A 20,765-nucleotide genomic window follows, 5' to 3' on the forward strand; every position below is an offset into this window, starting at 1 on the left:
GAAGTACAATTGAATTTATTATAAAACAAAAAGAATATGAATGGGGGTGAAAAATAATTGACAAGACAATAATGTTTCATTTCATACAATGATATTATAGGTCAGACACTAACTAACCTATTGGTTGTAAGGAATACAAAAAATCATACATGCATATTAAATAATATTAGTCAATTCATTTGGTCAACTAATAATTAGGTATTTCGCTAATTCTTAAATGATTTTGTGTAAAAATTTTAAATTGCATCGGAGAGCTGAAAAAATTGCATAATGACTATTCCACTGTATTTTTAACAATAGGCGGTGGATCAGTTCACTTTTTCATGCAATTTTTTTGCTTTTAAAAATATTTAATGGCTATTCATTCCACAGCAAATTATTCACTAAACTCAAGCAGAGCCATTCTAAATTAATGGAACAATGTTTTGTCAGTAAAACTTAACCATAAAATCACAAATGAATTAATGACAATAAATTAATGTGAAAATTATAAAATGTTTTGAGGATAATTAATTGAGCTCTTCTCCAGAAAAAAACCTGTTATCATGATACCGCTATTTTTCGGCAAATCAGTTAAATGACAAATCATACATTAAATTTGCCTACATACCATACAAAAATCATCATTTAATCTTGACTACATATGGCACTAGTGCTGTTAAGAGTGGTGATGTGCAGTATGTATCACAATGTGTGAACTGCGTTTAACATTGTGTTTAATCAAAATCATCTCAAAATGAAGATTTCACGATAACACATCTTTTCTAAAGAGACTTAATTATCCATTGCCAAAACGCAAGCTGCTTCAAAACATCTAAACTAACCATTGAAAAAATTTAAAATGAACAGTAATAATATATCCTTTTCACATTTTATAGTAAACATCGAACATACAGTCAGTTACATATTAAATTTTATTGTTTTGCTCACATATTTGTTTATACAATTTTTTGACTAATAAATAGTATTAGTTATCATTTCTAGAGCATTTCACATGGCCGTTGGTAAAAATTCACATGCAAGTTCCCTCACGATAGTTTAGTAATTTAAATGTATTTACTTTGAAATCATCTATTTTGGAAATATACAATATGACATTATGACACATGCAAACTTATGATAGCTCTCACATGTTGGAAACTGCCAATCTCTACAAAAATAGGCAAGTAAGAATGCTTCTATGTAAATGAGTGGATTGGTGGCAGTGCTCCACTCTGAATCTGTAGGTGCATTCAATTCCCACATTTAGAAAAAATTACAATACATAAATGTTGTTTTTTTTTTAATGTGCGTTTGAACCAGAGCAAAGACCCAATGGCTTGGGCAAATGAACAATATTTTTCATAAAAAGTCTGATACTTTAACTTCTACTCAGGTTAAAAGCGAAAATTGTAATTAATGTAAATAATATGTTCGTACGTAAAAATGATATACGGTCAATGCAAACCAAACGTATTATAATAATGGTATGTCATATTGGTAAAAATAGCTGTTAATATTGTTTATTAACTTTTTCAATTTGATCAAAATTACCAATATGTAAAATGGAATGAATAATTTTGGATTCTACATATTATTGATATTCAGACAATGACATTAATATGGACGAAGCATCTAGAAAATAAAATGACACACACTTTGTGTCGGGTCTGCCGGATGGCGAAATTCATATTTTAATATCGGTATCCTACGCTCAAATGAACATTCTGCTTGCAAGCGGTCTGGCGACACCGCTGGGTCTGCCCATACAAAATTTCTGACTGTCAGGTTTCGACTCCACCGTTATTATTGTGTTACAAAATGCCAATGTGCCTAGTAAAAAATTGTAAAAAAATCTACTAAACACTCCAAGAAAGATGGGATATCACTTTTCATGTGTTAGTATTATTTATAAAATGCCATTTTAAGATATTGATGAATGTTTATTCAATGCAATAGAATGACAGAAACCATTGGACAGTCGCCTGTGATGCGCTGCGCTCACTTGCGTCTAATCTCCAAGAAGTCGTAAGTAACCGAGAATCTGTTTCTAACGCAATGAGTCATGACACTAATACGCCATTACAATAAAGGTTATATTACTATAAATTCTCGAAGCTTGTATCTCATAATGGAAATGGATACGTCATATGGTCACGTGACATCTACCTATACATCTGTGAATGACTTTCATGCACAATTTCTCGTGACAATGAAGTGAGTTGTCCATTTAATATGTCATTGTATTCAGAATGTTTTTTGGATTTACCACAAGTTTGCATACAATATTGTTGATTGTAAAGAAATACTGCAAGAATGAATGGTCAAATACTACAAAAATAATACTCAAGTAGAAAATCAAATATTATGGGTACAAAATATTGTGAATATTATTGAGTATATAGTTGTTACAATTCGTTAATTTGCCATTTAAAGGACTCAAGTTACCTTCTCAACGATAAAAAAGAACATTAACTGTAAAATTTTCTAATGATAATTGATCATGATTCATTTGAAAATCGAAGCCTCCCCCCCTCAATAATGATCTACGTTACATTTTGGCAGTTATGAACTAAATATGCAACAATGATCTTTTTGCCTTTACATTGCCTCTGTTTTGGCGTATTTATTTTTTTGATCTATCAACATTAAGTTTGTTTTTGATCCCTCAGTTGGCCTCTCTACAATAATGATCTATGCATCTTTGGTTGGGTGGCTTAAATTACTCACTTGGAAACTAACAAATGCACTTTTGACAGTCCAACACAAATTAATAGGTATCTAAGACACAAAAATATTATTTTGATGATGGCAACATCACATGCACTTCATATTAAATTCATGACGTTACTCCAACTTTCATCAAAACAAAAAAGTAATACTCAATTTTCCAATTAAAAAGTGGGATGTCTGACACGGAGCTTAGAAATATTGGCAAATAAGGCAAAATGAAATATGAAATCATAAGTATGAAATCAACATTTCCTAGACCTCGGCAGTTATTAGAATATATCATAGATATATTACAAAAGCATTATCAAAGCCTAGCAGTATGTAACTATAATTTACAATGAAATTAAATGCCAAAATGATGGACTAAGGGTCTACGCACCATGAACAAAGTAGACAGCAGACTTATTCATTCTGTCATTCTATACGATTGTAATGTTGTTATTTCAGTGACAATATTATCAAATTACACCATTGTAGAAAAAATATTTATGGCTTATATACAATTAACATTCATTTGAAAGTGAGATTACTCTTGACAAATCAACCAAATAACAAGGGGAACCTGAACATAACTCTCGAGTGATAAAGAGTATCCATACATGAGAATAGTTGCAGATTTCTTGAACCACTCATTTTATTATCACCTACAAGGTTTTGGTCAATTGGTCTAACTCATGCACATACAGAACTAAACATATTTCACACTCCAAAAATTAACATAATTAATATAATTTAAATGCACAGATACAGTGTATTAAATATCACTATAATTGTCAGTTGGTTTCTTTTAGCATAGTACAACCAAATCTAACTTATTTAATTTATTTTTACACGTTACTTCAAAATGTTAAAAAAGCATTTTGTTAAATTCTCAATATGAATGCATATTGCAGATAAGCCATATTTATAAATAAATTTCATCCACGACGGTCAAACATTGTATATTTTTACTTGGCCAAACACACCAACTCAATATTTATATTTATAAAATGTGCGACAGTTTAATTTACAGTGTGATAAATGTTCTTTAACCGATGATGACTCCACAACCGAATCTGAACTGCTGCTTCGTATGGTTGACACTTCCCGAGAGTGCAAAACTAAACGGTAAAGGCTGCAATCTTTTTTCTAATGTGGCGCCAACAGTCCAATTTGAATCAATCATACCTGAAATATTGAACATATTATATGACATATGTAATAATAATATACGACATATAAGAATAGCCATGTAACTTGAATGTCAATTGAAATCGTAATGGAAATTACAATATCATCATCAGCTGAGGTCGATCCACTACTCATAGCTTCTTTCACTCTTCTCGGTCCCTAGTTCTTAGCTGCCATTTACATTCACAAAACTTTATGAGTTCCAGAGGATTTTAGGACGTCTCTATGGTCGGTTAGTGCCCATTGGGTACCATTGTATGACAGCATTTTTTCACTCGCCGAGGAACATGTACAGCCCATTGCCACTTCATCTGCTTATAAACCTCCATGACATTGCGGTGAATAATTTAATTTCGGTGAGATTGTGTCGCCCTGTTGGACACACTTGCTTAAATAGAAGAAGTTTTACGCTAGCTGTTGCATCATTGTATATTATGTTATTTATATAGCGCCTAGAGATTCCTTGGTTGGTGTCCATAATCGACGATTTTTTGATAGTCAAATGCCTTTTCATAATCAATGAAACCCAGGTATAGACAATATACCAGAATATATTTGTTGTTTTTTTTAAAAGTTATTTATGTTAGCATACATTAATAAAAAGATGGCGTGGCATTATGTAATCTTCAATCAAGCAGCTCATTCTTGTATTTCGTGCAGATATTTATAAATGTGGAATAAATCGTCAGTCCACCACCAAAGTGAAATTTTTTTTTATTTAAGGTGACGCATCAGTGAAACGCCAAATAATTTTTAACTGTAGGCGCAACGAAATTTTGGACTCGCTCGCCATTCAGTGAGAGAATGTCGAGCCAGAAACACGTCACTTTGCTGCGTGATGGCGACGGGCCAATTAATTCTAAAATCGTGTAAAGATGACTAAAAACGTTACCCATTTACTTTAAAAAGAAATATATCAATGAATATATTATTATTGTTACTAATAGAACAATAAACAGAACATAAAATGGACGTATGTTGGATTTATATGACAAATAATATTTCCTTTGACAGGCGTCATTTGCACCCGCGACCCGCAATCCGCGCATCGCCTAGCAACGATCTTTTTAGACCGTGCCTCAACTAATGCACGGCCTTAAATATGAAATGAGAATTACGAAAATTATTGTTGGAAAAAATAACAACTATGTTTATTAAATATTTCTATTTTTAGTAATTATGTAACTTTTACATAGGTAATCATAAAATACCATGACCAATTTCATCCTATGACACCGATATTTACTAATAATAATGTTAAAAACTAAAAATTTATAGTGCGAAATCTTTACGGTGATAGGCGGCGGGGATTTTAGAACTAGATCCCCTCCTCTCGCGTTTCAGTACTTAGTACTTACAATACTTCGAAATCGAAAACCGTAGACAAGATACAACACGAGCGCCGCCGCCAGGTCTCACGTTAAAGATTTCGCAGTCTAGATACATAATATAAAATTGTCATGTCATTTCGACAAGAAATAACAATAAATAAAATTAATACCAAGGACACCTTAGGTAACAATAGTGTTTTTATCATTATTGATGCATAAAAATCTTACCTTTGAAAACGAGATCAGCTTTGGGAAGCTGAACCTGGTAACCAATTGTGCCAACTGACTCTTGGCCTCGTAATGAAGTTTCTAATTCTACACCAATCTGTAAAACCAAAAATTACAATAACCCTTTTATAGAGTGTCTATAATATAGATACAATAGGTACTTATAAATGATTTTTTTTTTAACATACACAATTTTATACAAAATATATTATAAATTATAACCAATAGAAAAAATATTTTTGAAAAAAGTAAGACACCCCACCCCGCAGGAATCTCTCAGGTATCGCACCCATGCACATAGACCACTATGCTAAAGGCGCCATCCTTAATTGCGACAAATTTTAACTAATGGCTTTTTTTAATCAATAATTATATAAATCGCTAAGGTATAAAGATGAAATCAATTTAACCTGATCCTTGCCACGGACGAATTAACTCGCCAAATCATGTATGTCGGCGTCAGGCTACGGACGAATATATTCGCAGGTTCTTGTAAACGTCATAACTTCTGAATAAACATTCTGTGTATATTTACTAATCAGTATTTATCATTTTAGTGTGAAAATATTCATGATAAACTTGATAAACATGTTGTGTTGCTAAGTTTTCACAAATATTTATCATTCCGTTCCTATTTCATATTTTTTAAAGGATTTATTTTATTTCGAAAATAGCTGGCCTAGAAGTGACCATCTAGTAAAAATTGGCTGGCAGTGATAAGGTTAACTCACCTGAACTTGTTCACTAGCTTGTTTGTAATAGCAAACATGCAAACCGCCCATTCCCAATGTTCCTGACACTTCCGAATCTAAAAATAAAAGTTAAATATGACAATATAATAATTGCATTGAAACAGGTAATTTTAATATACTAGATATTGTAATGTACTATTTAAGAACAATAAATTGTAGGTGAATGAGTGTAGAAACTGTAGATGCGGGTTCGAAACTCGCAACTTGACAAAAATCACATTCATATTGTTTTTTTAGTAAACATGAACCAATGGGTTGGGTGAAAGATCGACAGCCAATCCTCAGTAAATAAAATCGTTTAATATAACCTCCACTTAGCGGATGCCTGTATGCTCCTTTTAGGAGCGAAATATTAAAGGACAATGATAGTAGATTTAACGGGATGATGCTTAGCAATATTATAATATGTGGAAAGTCACATTGATCTTTCTTTAAATAATTTAGCATTGATCTTAGATTGACCTTAGAATATGGGATATTGTTGGAATAACAAACATAATTACACAATTACAATAAACAATTACAAACTCCAATAGTAAGCTTATCAAATATATTTGTTACGTTTAAATTAAACCTATACCCGTGTAGAGGAAGAACAGATTCTTCTGGCATTGCGGCAATGACAAAATCACTTTGGAACGGTGTTAATGGCCTAAATGAGTCACCTGCTCTGACACCATTCTACACAAATGAATAATTTGAAAAAAAGCATTAACTTTTACACTTATTATTTTATATATTAAAACGAAGAGTCATAAAATATAAGTACACAACCTTCGTATTCCAGTGCGTAAGGCACACGGCCGCGGCCTCTGGGTTCTATTCATTATTATTTATGTGATTTTCTCAATGTCTCAGTGTTTGTGATTGTTTCACTTCTATTACTAACTACTCTACTGTCAGTGGGCCTCATGGCCTATTGTAGTGTTAAAAAGAATATATCATCTCTGTATCTTAAATACATCCTATGACATATGTGGTTTGAGTCAATAATTGAAAAAAACTTTTTATAATATATTTATTATTTTAATAGAAAAATCGTAGATTTTTTCATGTTTTTATCACATAGTATTAATTCTATATGCACCGTGTTGAACATGTTGAATCATATAGTGAACACAGCGTGTTATTTTATTACTGACCTATTGTGGTGGACACTCGAATAGGTTAATTACAGTGCATGATTTTAATATCGATTTTATTTGATAATTAATTTTTTTATTTTGTCATTCCACAAGTGATATAATACAGAGCGTTGGAGCGGAGCTCGGAGCAGGAGCACTGGAGCAATGGGATTTTACCTGGAGCAGGAGCACTGAAAATTTGTAGTGCTCCATTGCTCTGGACCAATACACCAATTCTTACATTAATTACACCAATTAACTAATAGCGGCATAGAAAGAATTAAACACTAATTGTATTCCTAACAGGAAAAACAGTATTAACAGTATCAACCGCCTTAATGACTCACCTGACATTGTGTACCGGCCTGCGGCTGATACAACTGCTATTTCACCTCCCGGTATCTTCGGGTTCCTCTGGTAGGCCAGCTCGGCCCCCAGAGCCAGCCGGTTAGTCACGGACTGCAGGTAATGGCCGACCGCCACATACGAACGTTCGTGCATGGCTTGGCTGCCCAGCGTTAGCGCTGCCGTGTGATAATCGCCTTTGTATTCTGTGGTCAACTGGATAGCAGCCAGTTGAGCTGCTTGTACCTGATGTTTCAAGCCACAAATATTAGACTGCCTCTCAATGTAAATGTTAAATTACACATCCAAAACATGTAATATTTCTCAAAAAATTACATAAAAATTAAAATCATTCCTGAAACATATTCAATTCCAAGATTTCACAATCAAGAAATCGAGCGGGATCCCCAAATTGCAAATGCTAATTTCGCCGATTAAAAAGGAGCATGTAAAAAACATGATTAATTACAGAATCAATCCTTTCAAGACAGCATTTATATTATGCGGCAAAATTTGATTTTAATTATAATATAATATATCAATATATTACATTTATATATCAGAAGACAGTCAAGATTATGGTTGGCTTTGGTACCTGTCCTAAGAATCGGCACTTGACCTCCGGCGTGAACTGGTGAATGATATTGGCATTAATGTTTCCATCGGGGTCCACATCACCTAGGATAACAGGGAAAGCTTCCGTTGGGCTGGTTTGCTTTGTGCCAACAAATGTCCCACCTATCTTGTACCCACTCGGAGATATTGAACTCATGTTGACTGTGTGCGAAATCTACAAAAATATTCATGTTTCAAAAGTCAATATAAATAAATTATTAACAACCGGTCTGAATCATAGCGTTATGAATTTTAAATCAACCAACATTCACGAGAATCTTAGACTTGGCTTAAAAGTTTTGCCGTATCTTAAATAAAGATTTAATGATGTGATGTCTGTAATTGAACATACAGAGAACACTAGAGAGACCAGTTATCCAAACCGCAGCACCTCAAGTTAAAGTTGTTGGTCTATATGTGTTTCTGAGGTATTACAAATCATACATGTTCAATAAGGAATACTATATTTTTACACCTTGTGTATTAGTGACCCCGATTCCATCTCTTAATCAATCGATGTTGGCATGATTAGAATTGTACTAGTTGTTATATTGGTAAAACACATTTGCCAGAATCCGATGGATGCAATAGTATATAATTCTATAATCTATACAAACCTGAAAGTGATTACTGATCCCTCTATTAACAATAAGTTTGCCTCCTTCGAAGTTGATTGGGAAGATTTCTAAAACAAAAAACAATATATTTGTAATGACAATCGATGGCCTGATGTTAATATCCCGTAAGTGACTTTTTACAAATTGTACAGGAAGCTAAAAAAACTAAATATTTAATATCCCGTATCTGACTGTTAATAGTTCACACATGTTGTAACTACATAGCATGCCAATAACCCGTAACGTAAAAAGTGGTAAAGCAAAGCACATAACGCCTAATATAATGATGAATCCAATAAAATGTGACATATCGTCTTTTAGGAAACAACACAGCGTAAGACCCCATTTGGCGGTTTTGAGTTTTGAATAACATTCGGTAGGTAAAAAAATCCTAAGCCGTGTTCCTTTTATGGAAAAATTCTTTTTGAATGAAAAAATGTTTTTTTGTTTTATTTTATTTTGTTATATTACTTATTGCTTTACCTTTCAAATAATTTGAAAGTGACATTTTGAAACTGAATTCAACACACGTCATGCAACAAGCTTGACAGCTTATGGTACGTTTACATCTGACACTTATACCGTTATACTTATTTTATGTGTCTGACATAAAATTTCACTTACTGTTTACACCTGCATGGATCTGACATAAAATTCTGGTATACTTCTCGTTGAAATAAAGTCTCGACACTTTATTCAATGGCAACATTGGAATAAATATATGCGGTGTTTACATATGATATTGTAATTTATTTGGACACTTATTTTGTATACTTCTCAAAAACGTTATGTCAGTTGTCAATATGGGAATGTTAAAAAAGAAAGCAGCGAGTATTATTATTTTAAGTCTTTTGGCAACAAAAAGGAGGAAAAAATGGTCTAGATGGGTGCGGGAATGGATTCAGCGACGAGAAGAACTAGGTGCCTTCCGTTTAATGTCAGAGTTTAAAATCGAAGATCCAACTCAATTTGTGAACTTTAGTTTGCAAGATTGGACCTTTTGCCAAAAAACAAGACACACAATTTAGAAATGCCATAAGTGTAGAAGAACGATTAACAGTAACATTGCGATATCTAGCACTTGATCGTCATTGCATATTCAATATAATATTATCGTATTACGAGTGCAGGTGTGGGCCAAAATGAATTAGGTAATACCATTTGAAGCGCATTTTTTCTTCACAGAGTGCATCAGAATGAATCGTATGTGCCGAGAACAAGCGATATTTTATTTTCGAACAAAATCCATAGAACTCGGCACATCCGATTTATTTCTCACTGTCTATGATTTTTGACAGATCGCTACAGTACATTATTAACGTAAACGTTGGGCATACATTCATGGTGTACCTATGATAATTGATTGTCCGTTGTTTTAGAAATATACATATGCAATTCACTAGGTACCTGTCAAACTACAAATAATGTGTCAGGTACTTGATATAAAAGTAGACGGTGGTCCAACTTCGGTGATATATCGCGGCAAGTTCGGAATTGTCGAATACGCGGTGTTTACATTTGCGTATATAAGTAGATTGAATAAGTGACAGGTGAGTGTCGACACACGTAAAATAAGTGGCTGGTACAAATATAATTACTGTTTACACTTGGTGAATATGGTGTCATACATAAATATGACAATATAAATGTCAAATGTAAACGTACCATTAGAGGCAAGATATGGGCTATTACAGTTTTTTTCCTGCAATGTTCAGATATGGGAAATGACTAAAATGGCTGTATCATTTTTATTAAAATAATTACAGATATGGGAATTTCGCAGTCGATGGGCAGTATTTTTGTTGTTTTTAGTACATCAAAAAGTCATTTTCGTCATATAGGTCAGATACGGGGTGGGGTAAATTGACATTATACCATCGCAATATTTCAAACAGAAATAAATTGTAAAGCGTTATCAAGATCCAACTGTGATTTTGAAATGACAAACATATTCCAAAACCGATGCATTGTAATGATTCTAAGAGATGCATTTTTTTTAATTGGCTCTACAAACCAGTGTAGATCTTAGCCGCCTCATGAAAAGTTTTCGTAACATTATATCTTTACCATAAATAGATGTTAGCCACTTGCTCAGCGTATAAAGTGAATGCTATGGATTCAAACACACATTGAAAAACAATATGTGAATTTTGTCAGACCCGGGATTTGAACCCGAGACCCTCGACTTATATAGCCACTCGGCCATTGCGGGCACCAAGAGATGCATTTATTTGCAATATCTAGCGATAAGGAATGTAATGAGTACATTCTGATAATGTTATCTATCCATGCAATAGACATCGCATTAATAACTGTATCTATATAATCCAATGACATTAATATGGACGAATCATATGGAAAAGAAAATGACACTCACTTTATTGTCGGGTCGGCCGAATGGCATAATCTGTTCTAACGCCATTACAATAAAGGTGATATTGCTATAAATTCCTGATGCTTTTTGTTGGGTCTGCCGAATGGTTCGGTTCAAACGGGTTCGCTCAAATGAACATTGACATTAGAAACACTGCTCTAACGCCATTACAATAAAGGTCATATTGCTATAAATTCCCGATGCGTGATATCGCATAATGGAAATTGCTTGACGTCTACCTATACATGCGAATGCACGAATTTACTTGCTAGCTACTGTATTGAGTGCGTCATCCATTAATAATGTCATTGATATAATCTGCCCCAATGAATCATTTTATTCATATGGGTAGGTATGTTGCTTAATCATTGCACATTGTTATCACCCTTGCATTTAAATTAACAAAAACTACATTTTCGATAAGGAAAATCTATAAATGCTATAAGTAAATACGTTTTTTAAATAATAAAAAAAAGATTTTGTGCATTTGAATGAAATTATTCGATGTGAAGCTTCAACTATGGAAAAGAGCGTTGACTAGGGAATCCAATCCCGGGATCCCGAGCTATTTTCGATACCTATGAATCCCGGGATTATAAACATAATCCCGGGATTTCGGGATTGATTTTTTTATCAATTTTTATGGAAAATATAACAGAAAAAATACTTTTAATACAAAATAACTACATTAGAAATAAACTGAGTTTGAATGAAGTTTGATGTGTGGGTTGCCTTTTCATTTTATTTTTTCACATAGATTATTAAAAATGAGAAAGATTGGTAAAAAAACAATGCTTCGCACTTTTAACAAAGTAATTCCACCATGATATCATACGTTTTACGGCAGTTTCATATTTGGCTGACTAATTAGATTTATGAAGCGGAAAGGCCATAAGTACGCCATGATTATTTGCTTTACTATTTTAAATCTCGCTGATCTATTCATTATGTCTTTACTATCAGAAATATCAATCTCATATTAAATTCACATTATTATTTATATTACAATATTATTTACTCCATTAAACTTGTGTATTTCCAAGATTTAACGTATACAATATTAACAATAAATGTCTTAAATAGTATAAATTATACTAGATTTATTTTTGACCGATTTTATCAATGTTATTTGTAAATATAAAAATTTTATATTAACAATGGAAAAAAATCCCAATCCCGGGACCAGTCCCGGGATTGTCAAATTGTAATCCCGAAATCCCGGGATCAGAATTTTGGGTCGGGATTGGATTCCCTAGCGTTGACCACTGATTTCCCACAGGATAAACATTAAGCTAAATTCAGATTGCTGTGAAACATGGTTATTGACAATACATAAGGCAATTCAACCGATTCATTGGTTGACCTGCTGGTATTAGGCGGTATGCGGCCATTGAGCTGTCAACCTATTGGAATAAGACGGTTTGCAGCCAAGAATATAAGTTAGTAAAACATTAAGTGGGCGTTGTACGATTTTGCTCATAAGGGTGTTCATGGAAAAAATCTTTTGACGATTTTCTAAGTACCTAATCAAACTTACTAGTGTTTCAAATATTATTTTATATTTATTAAAAATTCACTGGAAATTGGAATTACAAAGTGACACAGATAAAATCTTTTTCAATACCTACCTATATAGGTTGGAAAAATATATGTAATATCTAATTTAATATAATATATTACAGCAATATCCTTAGGATAATTTGAATACAAAAATAGTACATAATCGAACTGACAAGCATAACCTGCAATTCAATTATATATTTTTTAATTTATTTATTTACCTATCTATTTCGATTACATGGATAAATAGACAAAACAAGACTATATTATGTAAATGATTAAAGGTATAATCGGTAATAATCCAATAATAATGTATATTTTTACACAGGTTTCGCAGACTTGTGACAAGATCATAACATAAAACGTTAATTAAAGGCGTCTGTCAACAGAAAAGTTAAAAGAAAATAGCACCAGATGACCTACTAGAACAATAGCGTTACATTTAGTGATTAAAATAATCGTTTTATGTGTATAAATCGTGGAGTATTGACTAACCCTTGCACTTTTTATGTATCTCGTCCAAGGACCCAGGATTTGGTAGTTTGTATTCATTTTCTAACAAAGTTAAAGGCGGATCTATAACCGCCTGCATGTGGGCTTTATGAGAACTGGCAAAGGCGCCCATTTTTAATATAAGATATAATTTTCCTGATTGAAATCGGCGAAATTATTGCCAAAGGCCACCCACATGTAAGGTTATCACGCTCTTATAAAATAAAAAAATCGCCGATCGGTATGGATTCATAACCAACTTGAGAAAAATATAATACAATTTTACCAACAAAAATGATTAAATTGCTTAGATGATTGTAGAAGAACACTCTAGTACCATAGGCATTTAGCTAGTATATAGTATATTAGTCTATGCATTTAGCTATTAAAGGTAGGTAAATTTAAAAAAAATTCTCAAACACGAAAATTATTCTGGTAACTAAAAATCAGGATTCTTCGAATAAAACGTTTAATACATACCTACCTAAGCCATACGAGTTATTTCTTTTGAATGGTTCTTGAGAATTTTCAAATGGTTGGAAGATTTGATATTAATTCAAAGAGATTGAAGACTAGGAGAAGTCCATTTTGATATGACTTCATTTCATATTATGACAAAATGTCATAAATTTATTTGAATGTATTTAAATATAGGATTCATTACTGCTGCACAATTATTTTATTGTGTTCGTGAATAAAATAAATTTAATATTTTTCTCGTCATTGCAACAACTTTGTTAAAAACTTATACGGCTAGTAAAGCTAAAATTCTAGGTCACCGTGTTCAATAGTCTAGTGGCGTATCTATTCGAGTCTATCTTCTGTGTCGCTGCCCAGATATTTAAGAAATTAGGAGTGTATCTACGGTTGTGTGCTAATTTTTAACTTGTTAATCGATCACGGCGGAGTTTTCGTTCGCCATTTGATGAAATAAAGTGCCGGACAGTGCTTTGTTGATCCTGTGAATACAGTAGAGTTGTTTTTAGTTACAAAAATCGGCTGGCCGCTCCCACGGGCCGTAATACGTCAAGCGCGTATTTTTTACACGGGACGGGTACATCGGTCGTAGTACTATGAGAGCGGTGCAGTCGTTATTGCCACTGAAATGCATCGGAGACGCGTCAAAATAACATTGCGGCCTATTTTGACATGATTGACAGACGTCGCAAGGCTTTTAGCCGACAAATCAACCGTTATTTACGCCAATCGGTTAGTATTGAATGTTTTGTACCGTCTAAACATTGTAGTACACGGACTCACGCATGGTACAAGGGCGTATTTTTCCATCTCGGAATGCTAATAGACCTTCCGCTCGTTATCTATCGAATGTGATAAATCACGATGCGTCGTTTATTTACTTTTTAGGTGTGTTCCAAAGCTATTGTGTGACAGTCCATTGAGTATTTTGCAGTGAGTTTCAATAGTTTGAAAACGAGTCTCGATGATTGTCATTTGTATGCCCGACGGTACGTGTGTACCCGTGTACATAATATGTATATTATGAATTATTTGCTATTGTAGTGTTGTTTTGTGTGAAAATGAACCATGAATGGAAGTGTAATTAGATTTGTAAGTCACTCAGCTCGGCTCATACGAATCGACTTAGACTTTTTGTAAACTGTCTGGAAAGTGACAGTTGTCTGCCGTAGCTTCTCCAGTAGTTGTCAATTTTGTTTTCGTGTCACCTGCATTACTATTTTCCATATTAAAAAAATATTTACTCTTATTTTTACACATTTTAGTTGTTTTTAATTTATAGTACCTAGGTACCGATGAAATAAACACATTTTTCCAACATACCTATCTCTATATTTGAACGTTGTTTTTTTTTTTATACAAATTCATATTACTTAATATCTATTTACCTTGGTAGGTATATGTAATAGGTTCACTTTTATAAAGAAACCTGCCCATACCTTTTATATTTCGGTAATTCGGAAAACAGTTTATTCCATGTACCTATCTAGACAATTATAATAAATACCATTTTCTGTCGGCGCATAAGCTTTTCGATCCAATAATTGTTGATTTAAAATTTGAAATTTTCATACATTTTGATGCATCATTATCACAAAAAAATCTCTAAACTAAATACATTCAAAGAAAATATTAACAATTATAATAACTGATATAAATACATCTACGTATTATGTCGGCGCCGTTGGCAAAGATATTGTCATCTCCACGGAATTTACTCCCAAAATATAATTTTTGACAGTACTTAAATTCACATTCTTTTCTTAATTCTCACCTGCGTACTTGATTCTTTAATAATACTCCATTTACATGTGCGTAGATTTACTGCTGTCAGTACGTATTGTCGCGGCCATAATAAAATGCACGTGTAAACACGTATTATCGTGCAAGTTGCAAGATCGCATGTTTGGCTCGAAAAAGGTCAGAAGCTTCTAAATATTCACGTGACAGTTGGAACATGAGATATCTGCGCCTGCGTAAAAAAACTGCGTCATGCAAAACATTTTTGACGTTTACAATTTTCCACAACCTGTCAAATAAAGCCCCATACAATGACAACATCGCATTTCGCTTACGTTTGAAGAATAAGAATGACAAGACAGTAGTCATTATTACAATAAGTAGTACTTAGTTTTTTTTCGCAAACTTTTACGAATTCCTGCAGAACCTTCTTGGAAACATTCATTAGTTTGAATGAGGTCACAGACCCAAAATATATCTAATCATTGCACAAAAGGATACATTTTGTTTCTACTGATTAAACCTGTCGACCATATTCATTTAAAAAAAACAATATTATAATAGTGACTTCAACAATGCTAGTTGTTTTGCCTTTCAGAGTCAGGTTGTAATAGTAAAATTACAAGAACATGTCTTAAAAACGCTATGCTTGCACTGGCAACAAACAGTGATATTTTTAAAATAGCTCATGAAAAATTAAGATACATGTATTTTACTTTTTGATTTGACTTGAATACTTAATGTATACCATATTTTACACGTAGAGCGAAAGACGACTGGTAAAATTGTTTTTGCACTGGATCAAATAAACATTAAAAAACCAACATGCATTTTTTGACCACCTGGGGATTGGAACCTGCGACCCATATTTACACAAAAACTGCCGCTCTACCAGCTACAGCATTTTGTTTAAAATATTAAAGTAGATTTAATTTTCACAATAATAAACAAAAATGTTTTCTGTATTGTCATACTGATTAGGATACCCTATTTCTAATCTCTGCTGCATATATAGTCATCATGTAAGGACAGATAAATGCATGAACAGTTGCATATTCATAAATATTACCTACTCATTGTGATATTGAATAAAACTCATAACCACCTTGACATTACAAAACAATAATGTATTATGTATTGACCATGTAGTTTCACCACAAATACCGTTTAATAATATTGCTGGGAGTGTCTCATTTGTAATTGTGAATAATTCTAGCGATTACAGCGGATTAAATTATTACACCATTGGACTACTCTTGTTATTCATTCCTGTTTAAACAGCAAGTAAACAAATAAATAGTTAAAACAATTATACTGTGTGCTGTTTCAGAATCATCGGTGTTATGTCAAGTTTACATTCCGTGTTGGATACAAATTTGTTTATAAAACATAGCATTTTATTGAATGTTTCATTAATTTGATGAAAAGAAAGTTATTTTCGATCTCTTCGAACACAGAATGATCAGAAGGTATATCGTAATACAAGTAAATTAGCATGTTTGTTCCTAAGCGGAGCGGGCCTCTAATGAATGAAGGTTAATTAACAGATTTTTTTACCGTTTCAAAAAAAAAAAAAATTCGGTTAGGTACATGTTCAAATACGCGCGTTAACATGATCTTCCTCCCTACTTCATTTATCGTTTGTCAATTTATGACTACGGCCGTATGTTGTAGCTTAGCCACTGGGAAATGCCAATAGAAATGGCGTATTTCAAAAAAATACTACCTTATTCTTAGGTCAATAATTATTATAAAGCAAACATTATTTGTAGAATGTTTATCACATTTGAATGGTCAAATACATAGCTTATAATCAGTATCTTTAAATTTTTTGAATAATAAAATGCCTAATTCTTGTCAAATTTGGGATCACAGAGATTATCAATATAATTTTTTATTGTAAATATTTCACTATAATAATTTCGACATAAATTTTACTAATGGTTTTATAAATGCTTTTAAAAATTAATAAATATAAAAAATCTTAACACTACTTCACATGGACGTACTGAAAAATGACTATATTCTAAAACATTAGAGCGAGAGGTTTAAAAGAATACTATTTTATGTAATAAAAGTACTTTATGTAAATAGATTATCTACAACGTTTAAACAATGTCCAGGATCATGCTTTGAAAATAGCATTAAAGCTCCATTTTGACGTACGCTGGGCATGTGGGCCGTTAAACACATATTAAAGAAAATATTATTATCATTACTTAGTTAAGTACATCTGTTTCGTAATATGCATTAAAGTTTGTCATGTAAACAAAACGCGCATTCAATATTTGAGGACAGGAGGTGCACATTGTGTCTCTTGGTTTTATGGCCTAAAGTAATAAACCAAACCCTGCTTCAAATCATTGGTTCATGGTGACTGGCTCACATTTCTTATTAATTTGCACTGTGAAAAAAACACACCTCTGTCCAGTGACTTGGTTTTCAATACCTAAGTATTATTTTTATTATTATACTTAGTCATGATAGATAAAATTTAGTAAGCATTATTATTAGTTATTGATTAAAAATATTTTTTTAGATAAGGTATAGTACTGACACTTATCTCTTAGAATACATAGATAACCTGTAAAATTGGAGTTAAGCACATGTCCCACATATTAAAGTACAGTATAACCCCTATTTTACGTTTTTTTGGAGACTGAAGAAAAATAACCTAATTGGAGGGAAAATGTAAAAGGGGGTATTAAAAAAAAGAACATTTAAATTTTATGTTTCTAAAAAAATAACATTTTATTAAAAACAACATTCCATTAAAAATTTTATTGTAATTGTTTTTATTTTTTATTAAAAAAATCATGTATATTAGTTTGTTGCATTTTTGTTTTTTTGTTATGTAAAGACCAATCACCGTGCGCCGTTCGAATGTCACGACCGAATCATTGTCAAGCGCGCGTAACTCGCATATTTTGAATATTTCCGACGTAAATCGCGGGAAAGAAAAACGTAAATGCGGGTATTAAATGTACTGAAATACATCGGGACTGAAAAAATTACACGCAATTGCCGGAAAAACGTGAATTCCGGGCACGTAAAAACGAGGTTATACTGTAATTTAGTTTATAATTGGTTCATAGTTGATGAATATAGAGGTAATGTTCTTTATCGATTGATTTTTTGCACTATAACAGGCCACATGGCCCAATGACAGTAGTGTAATTAAGAGTAATATCACATAAATATATTGTGACCTCTCCTGGATCGAACCTGGAGATTAAGTAAGTTACTGGCATGAAAGGCCTGAGCCTTACGGACTGGACCTGTAATGTTTGGTATTGTAATCATTTCGACATTTCCCCATTTGCTATAACAATAATCATTCAGTGGCAGACAGAAATAATAGTCTTGCACACCTATTCTTAACAGTTAACTTTGTAGCATGTTTCCATTATTTTTATTGGTCCAAATTAACACGGAAGCAATTCCACAACTCGTAATATGGCGAAAATTTAAGTTAGTACTTAGACATGCCGTGTCAAATATGTTATTTGCGGACTTCGGTCAAATTTGGGTATGTTCGTGCTGGCGTATCCACCCGAACCCTAAATTTTTGTATTGAAACTTCAAACATATCAACATAACCTACAATTTCATTAGTCATGTCATTGTAGTATGTATGACAAAAAATATGTTACTACTCGCCGCTCGATACTTGACAACTCGCGGGCAACTATAAATTGAGGTGGCGGCCATGACCCGTGACATAGATTATTTTTCTAAATAGTCGCATCTCAATCTTCAATATGTAATTCGCATACTCGTATATCGCTCTAAAAGTTAACACAGCCAAGAGAGGGACTGTTAAAAGATAATACTTTTGACATTTAACTTATTGTAATAATTAACTGCTTTAGTTATATTATTTTTTATCCCTGTATAAATACAAAAAATTGTATTATTTAAACATAATTATTAATATTGTAATAGCAAATAATAGCAAAAGCTGTGTGATCAACAATGTGCTGACCTGTTTAGCATACCACAATTTCAATAAACATATTATCACAAGTTGACTTTTCTGTCTGGTAGTCTTATCCATTTGATTAATGTTATATAAAAGTTTATATTAGATAATATATGTCCTTATTAACATTGTTGAAATGTTTCACTGGCATTAAATTAAAGATTTGTATTGGTAACCTGAATAAATAAGGAATGTTTACCATACTTAAATCCACACTGCTGTGTTATCTTTACAGCATCTGTGTTTGGGTATTTTATCAAAGCAAAATCTAAACACTACTTGATCAGATTTTTTTTTTCCCTTTCAGTGCGCCATAGACAACACTGCTGACTACATAATCTGCTGAGAGTAAAAGCGGCGATTCGTCGCCTGTTTATGGTATTGTTGTGAAATGAAGTTCCGGTGTTATTGCCGGTGTGTCGACTGAAACGTTGCGATCCGATTGGCCGGCCTTCTCTGGAGAGACATGGAAGGGGCCAAGAAGCTGCACCCCAATTCACTCTACGGGTAAGTCATCCGAACAACCAAATTTTCTCAAGATTGTCTCCACAAAATGATCATAAATTTAAAATCAATTTTCAATTTTAAGGCCAGCTCTGGATACATTGATTCATACTACAATCTTAACCCAATGCTTACGGGCCGCACAAAATTGTGTTTTTGCTAATTGCTTTTCAAATGCAAATTAACACGTTAATTAAAAAATTAATTAAAAGAGCCCGTAAACATTGGGTTAAGAAGAAGTGGCTCATTCAACGTAAATTAAATACTAAATATAATTAATCATTTGTATATTGTCACATCACAGGGTGTTATAGGAGGTTATATTAACAGATTTTTGTTGTTACGAGGAATGGATGTTAGCCACATGCTCACCCAGTGGCGAAGGGTGGAGATAAGCTATTAAGATTCGACATAAATAATGCACAGTAAACTTTGTCAATCATACATATTTGTTTTCATTGAACCAAGACTACAAATTGCAGATGGCGTTGATTATTTTTTTAAATTCAACCAATCCCTGTGTATATCAACCCATATTCTTCATTCTATGAAAACAAATAAGTATGACTTAAAAAGTTTAGAGACCGACATGTTTAACATGAGGCTCCGCTCCATACGCCCGCGCGTGCAATAGTGTGCACTATTTATGTTCAATCGTAACAGTCGTAACCTTTGCCACTGTGCTCAACCTATTAGGTCCATACTCATTAAAAAAGAACCTGAATTTGCCAGACCCGGGATT

General features: G+C 32.9%; 2 protein-coding genes across 3 annotated transcripts in view; one reads left to right on the plus strand and one right to left on the minus strand.

Moving 5' to 3' along the window:
* Positions 1 to 13,586, minus strand: Tom40 (Translocase of outer membrane 40). Its single transcript, XM_085954117.1, has 7 exons — positions 13,324 to 13,586; positions 8,895 to 8,962; positions 8,258 to 8,452; positions 7,665 to 7,908; positions 6,173 to 6,249; positions 5,442 to 5,538; positions 1 to 3,879 (listed from the first exon to the last, which is right to left on the minus strand). Exons 1-7 carry the CDS (start codon positions 13,451 to 13,453, stop codon positions 3,740 to 3,742), a joined length of 951 nt encoding a protein of 316 aa, XP_085810243.1. The 5' UTR covers positions 13,454 to 13,586; the 3' UTR covers positions 1 to 3,739.
* Positions 13,587 to 14,143: 557 nt separating this feature from the next.
* Positions 14,144 to 20,765, plus strand: part of p120ctn (adherens junction protein p120) — a 29,360-nt gene continuing 22,738 nt past the window's right edge. For both annotated transcript variants that reach the window (XM_085953962.1, XM_085953963.1), the window contains exons 1-2: positions 14,144 to 14,529; positions 19,827 to 20,026. In XM_085953962.1, the coding sequence (XP_085810088.1) occupies positions 19,986 to 20,026 (41 nt within the window). In that variant the 5' untranslated portion in view covers positions 14,144 to 14,529; positions 19,827 to 19,985. The remainder of the gene's footprint in view (positions 14,530 to 19,826; positions 20,027 to 20,765) is intronic.

The sequence above is a fragment of the Rhyacophila brunnea genome, unplaced genomic scaffold, assembly GCF_057557595.1.
Source record: "Rhyacophila brunnea isolate RB1 unplaced genomic scaffold, BYU_Rbru_1.0 scaffold_4, whole genome shotgun sequence".
In the NCBI taxonomy this organism is placed as follows: Eukaryota; Metazoa; Arthropoda; class Insecta; order Trichoptera; family Rhyacophilidae; genus Rhyacophila; species Rhyacophila brunnea.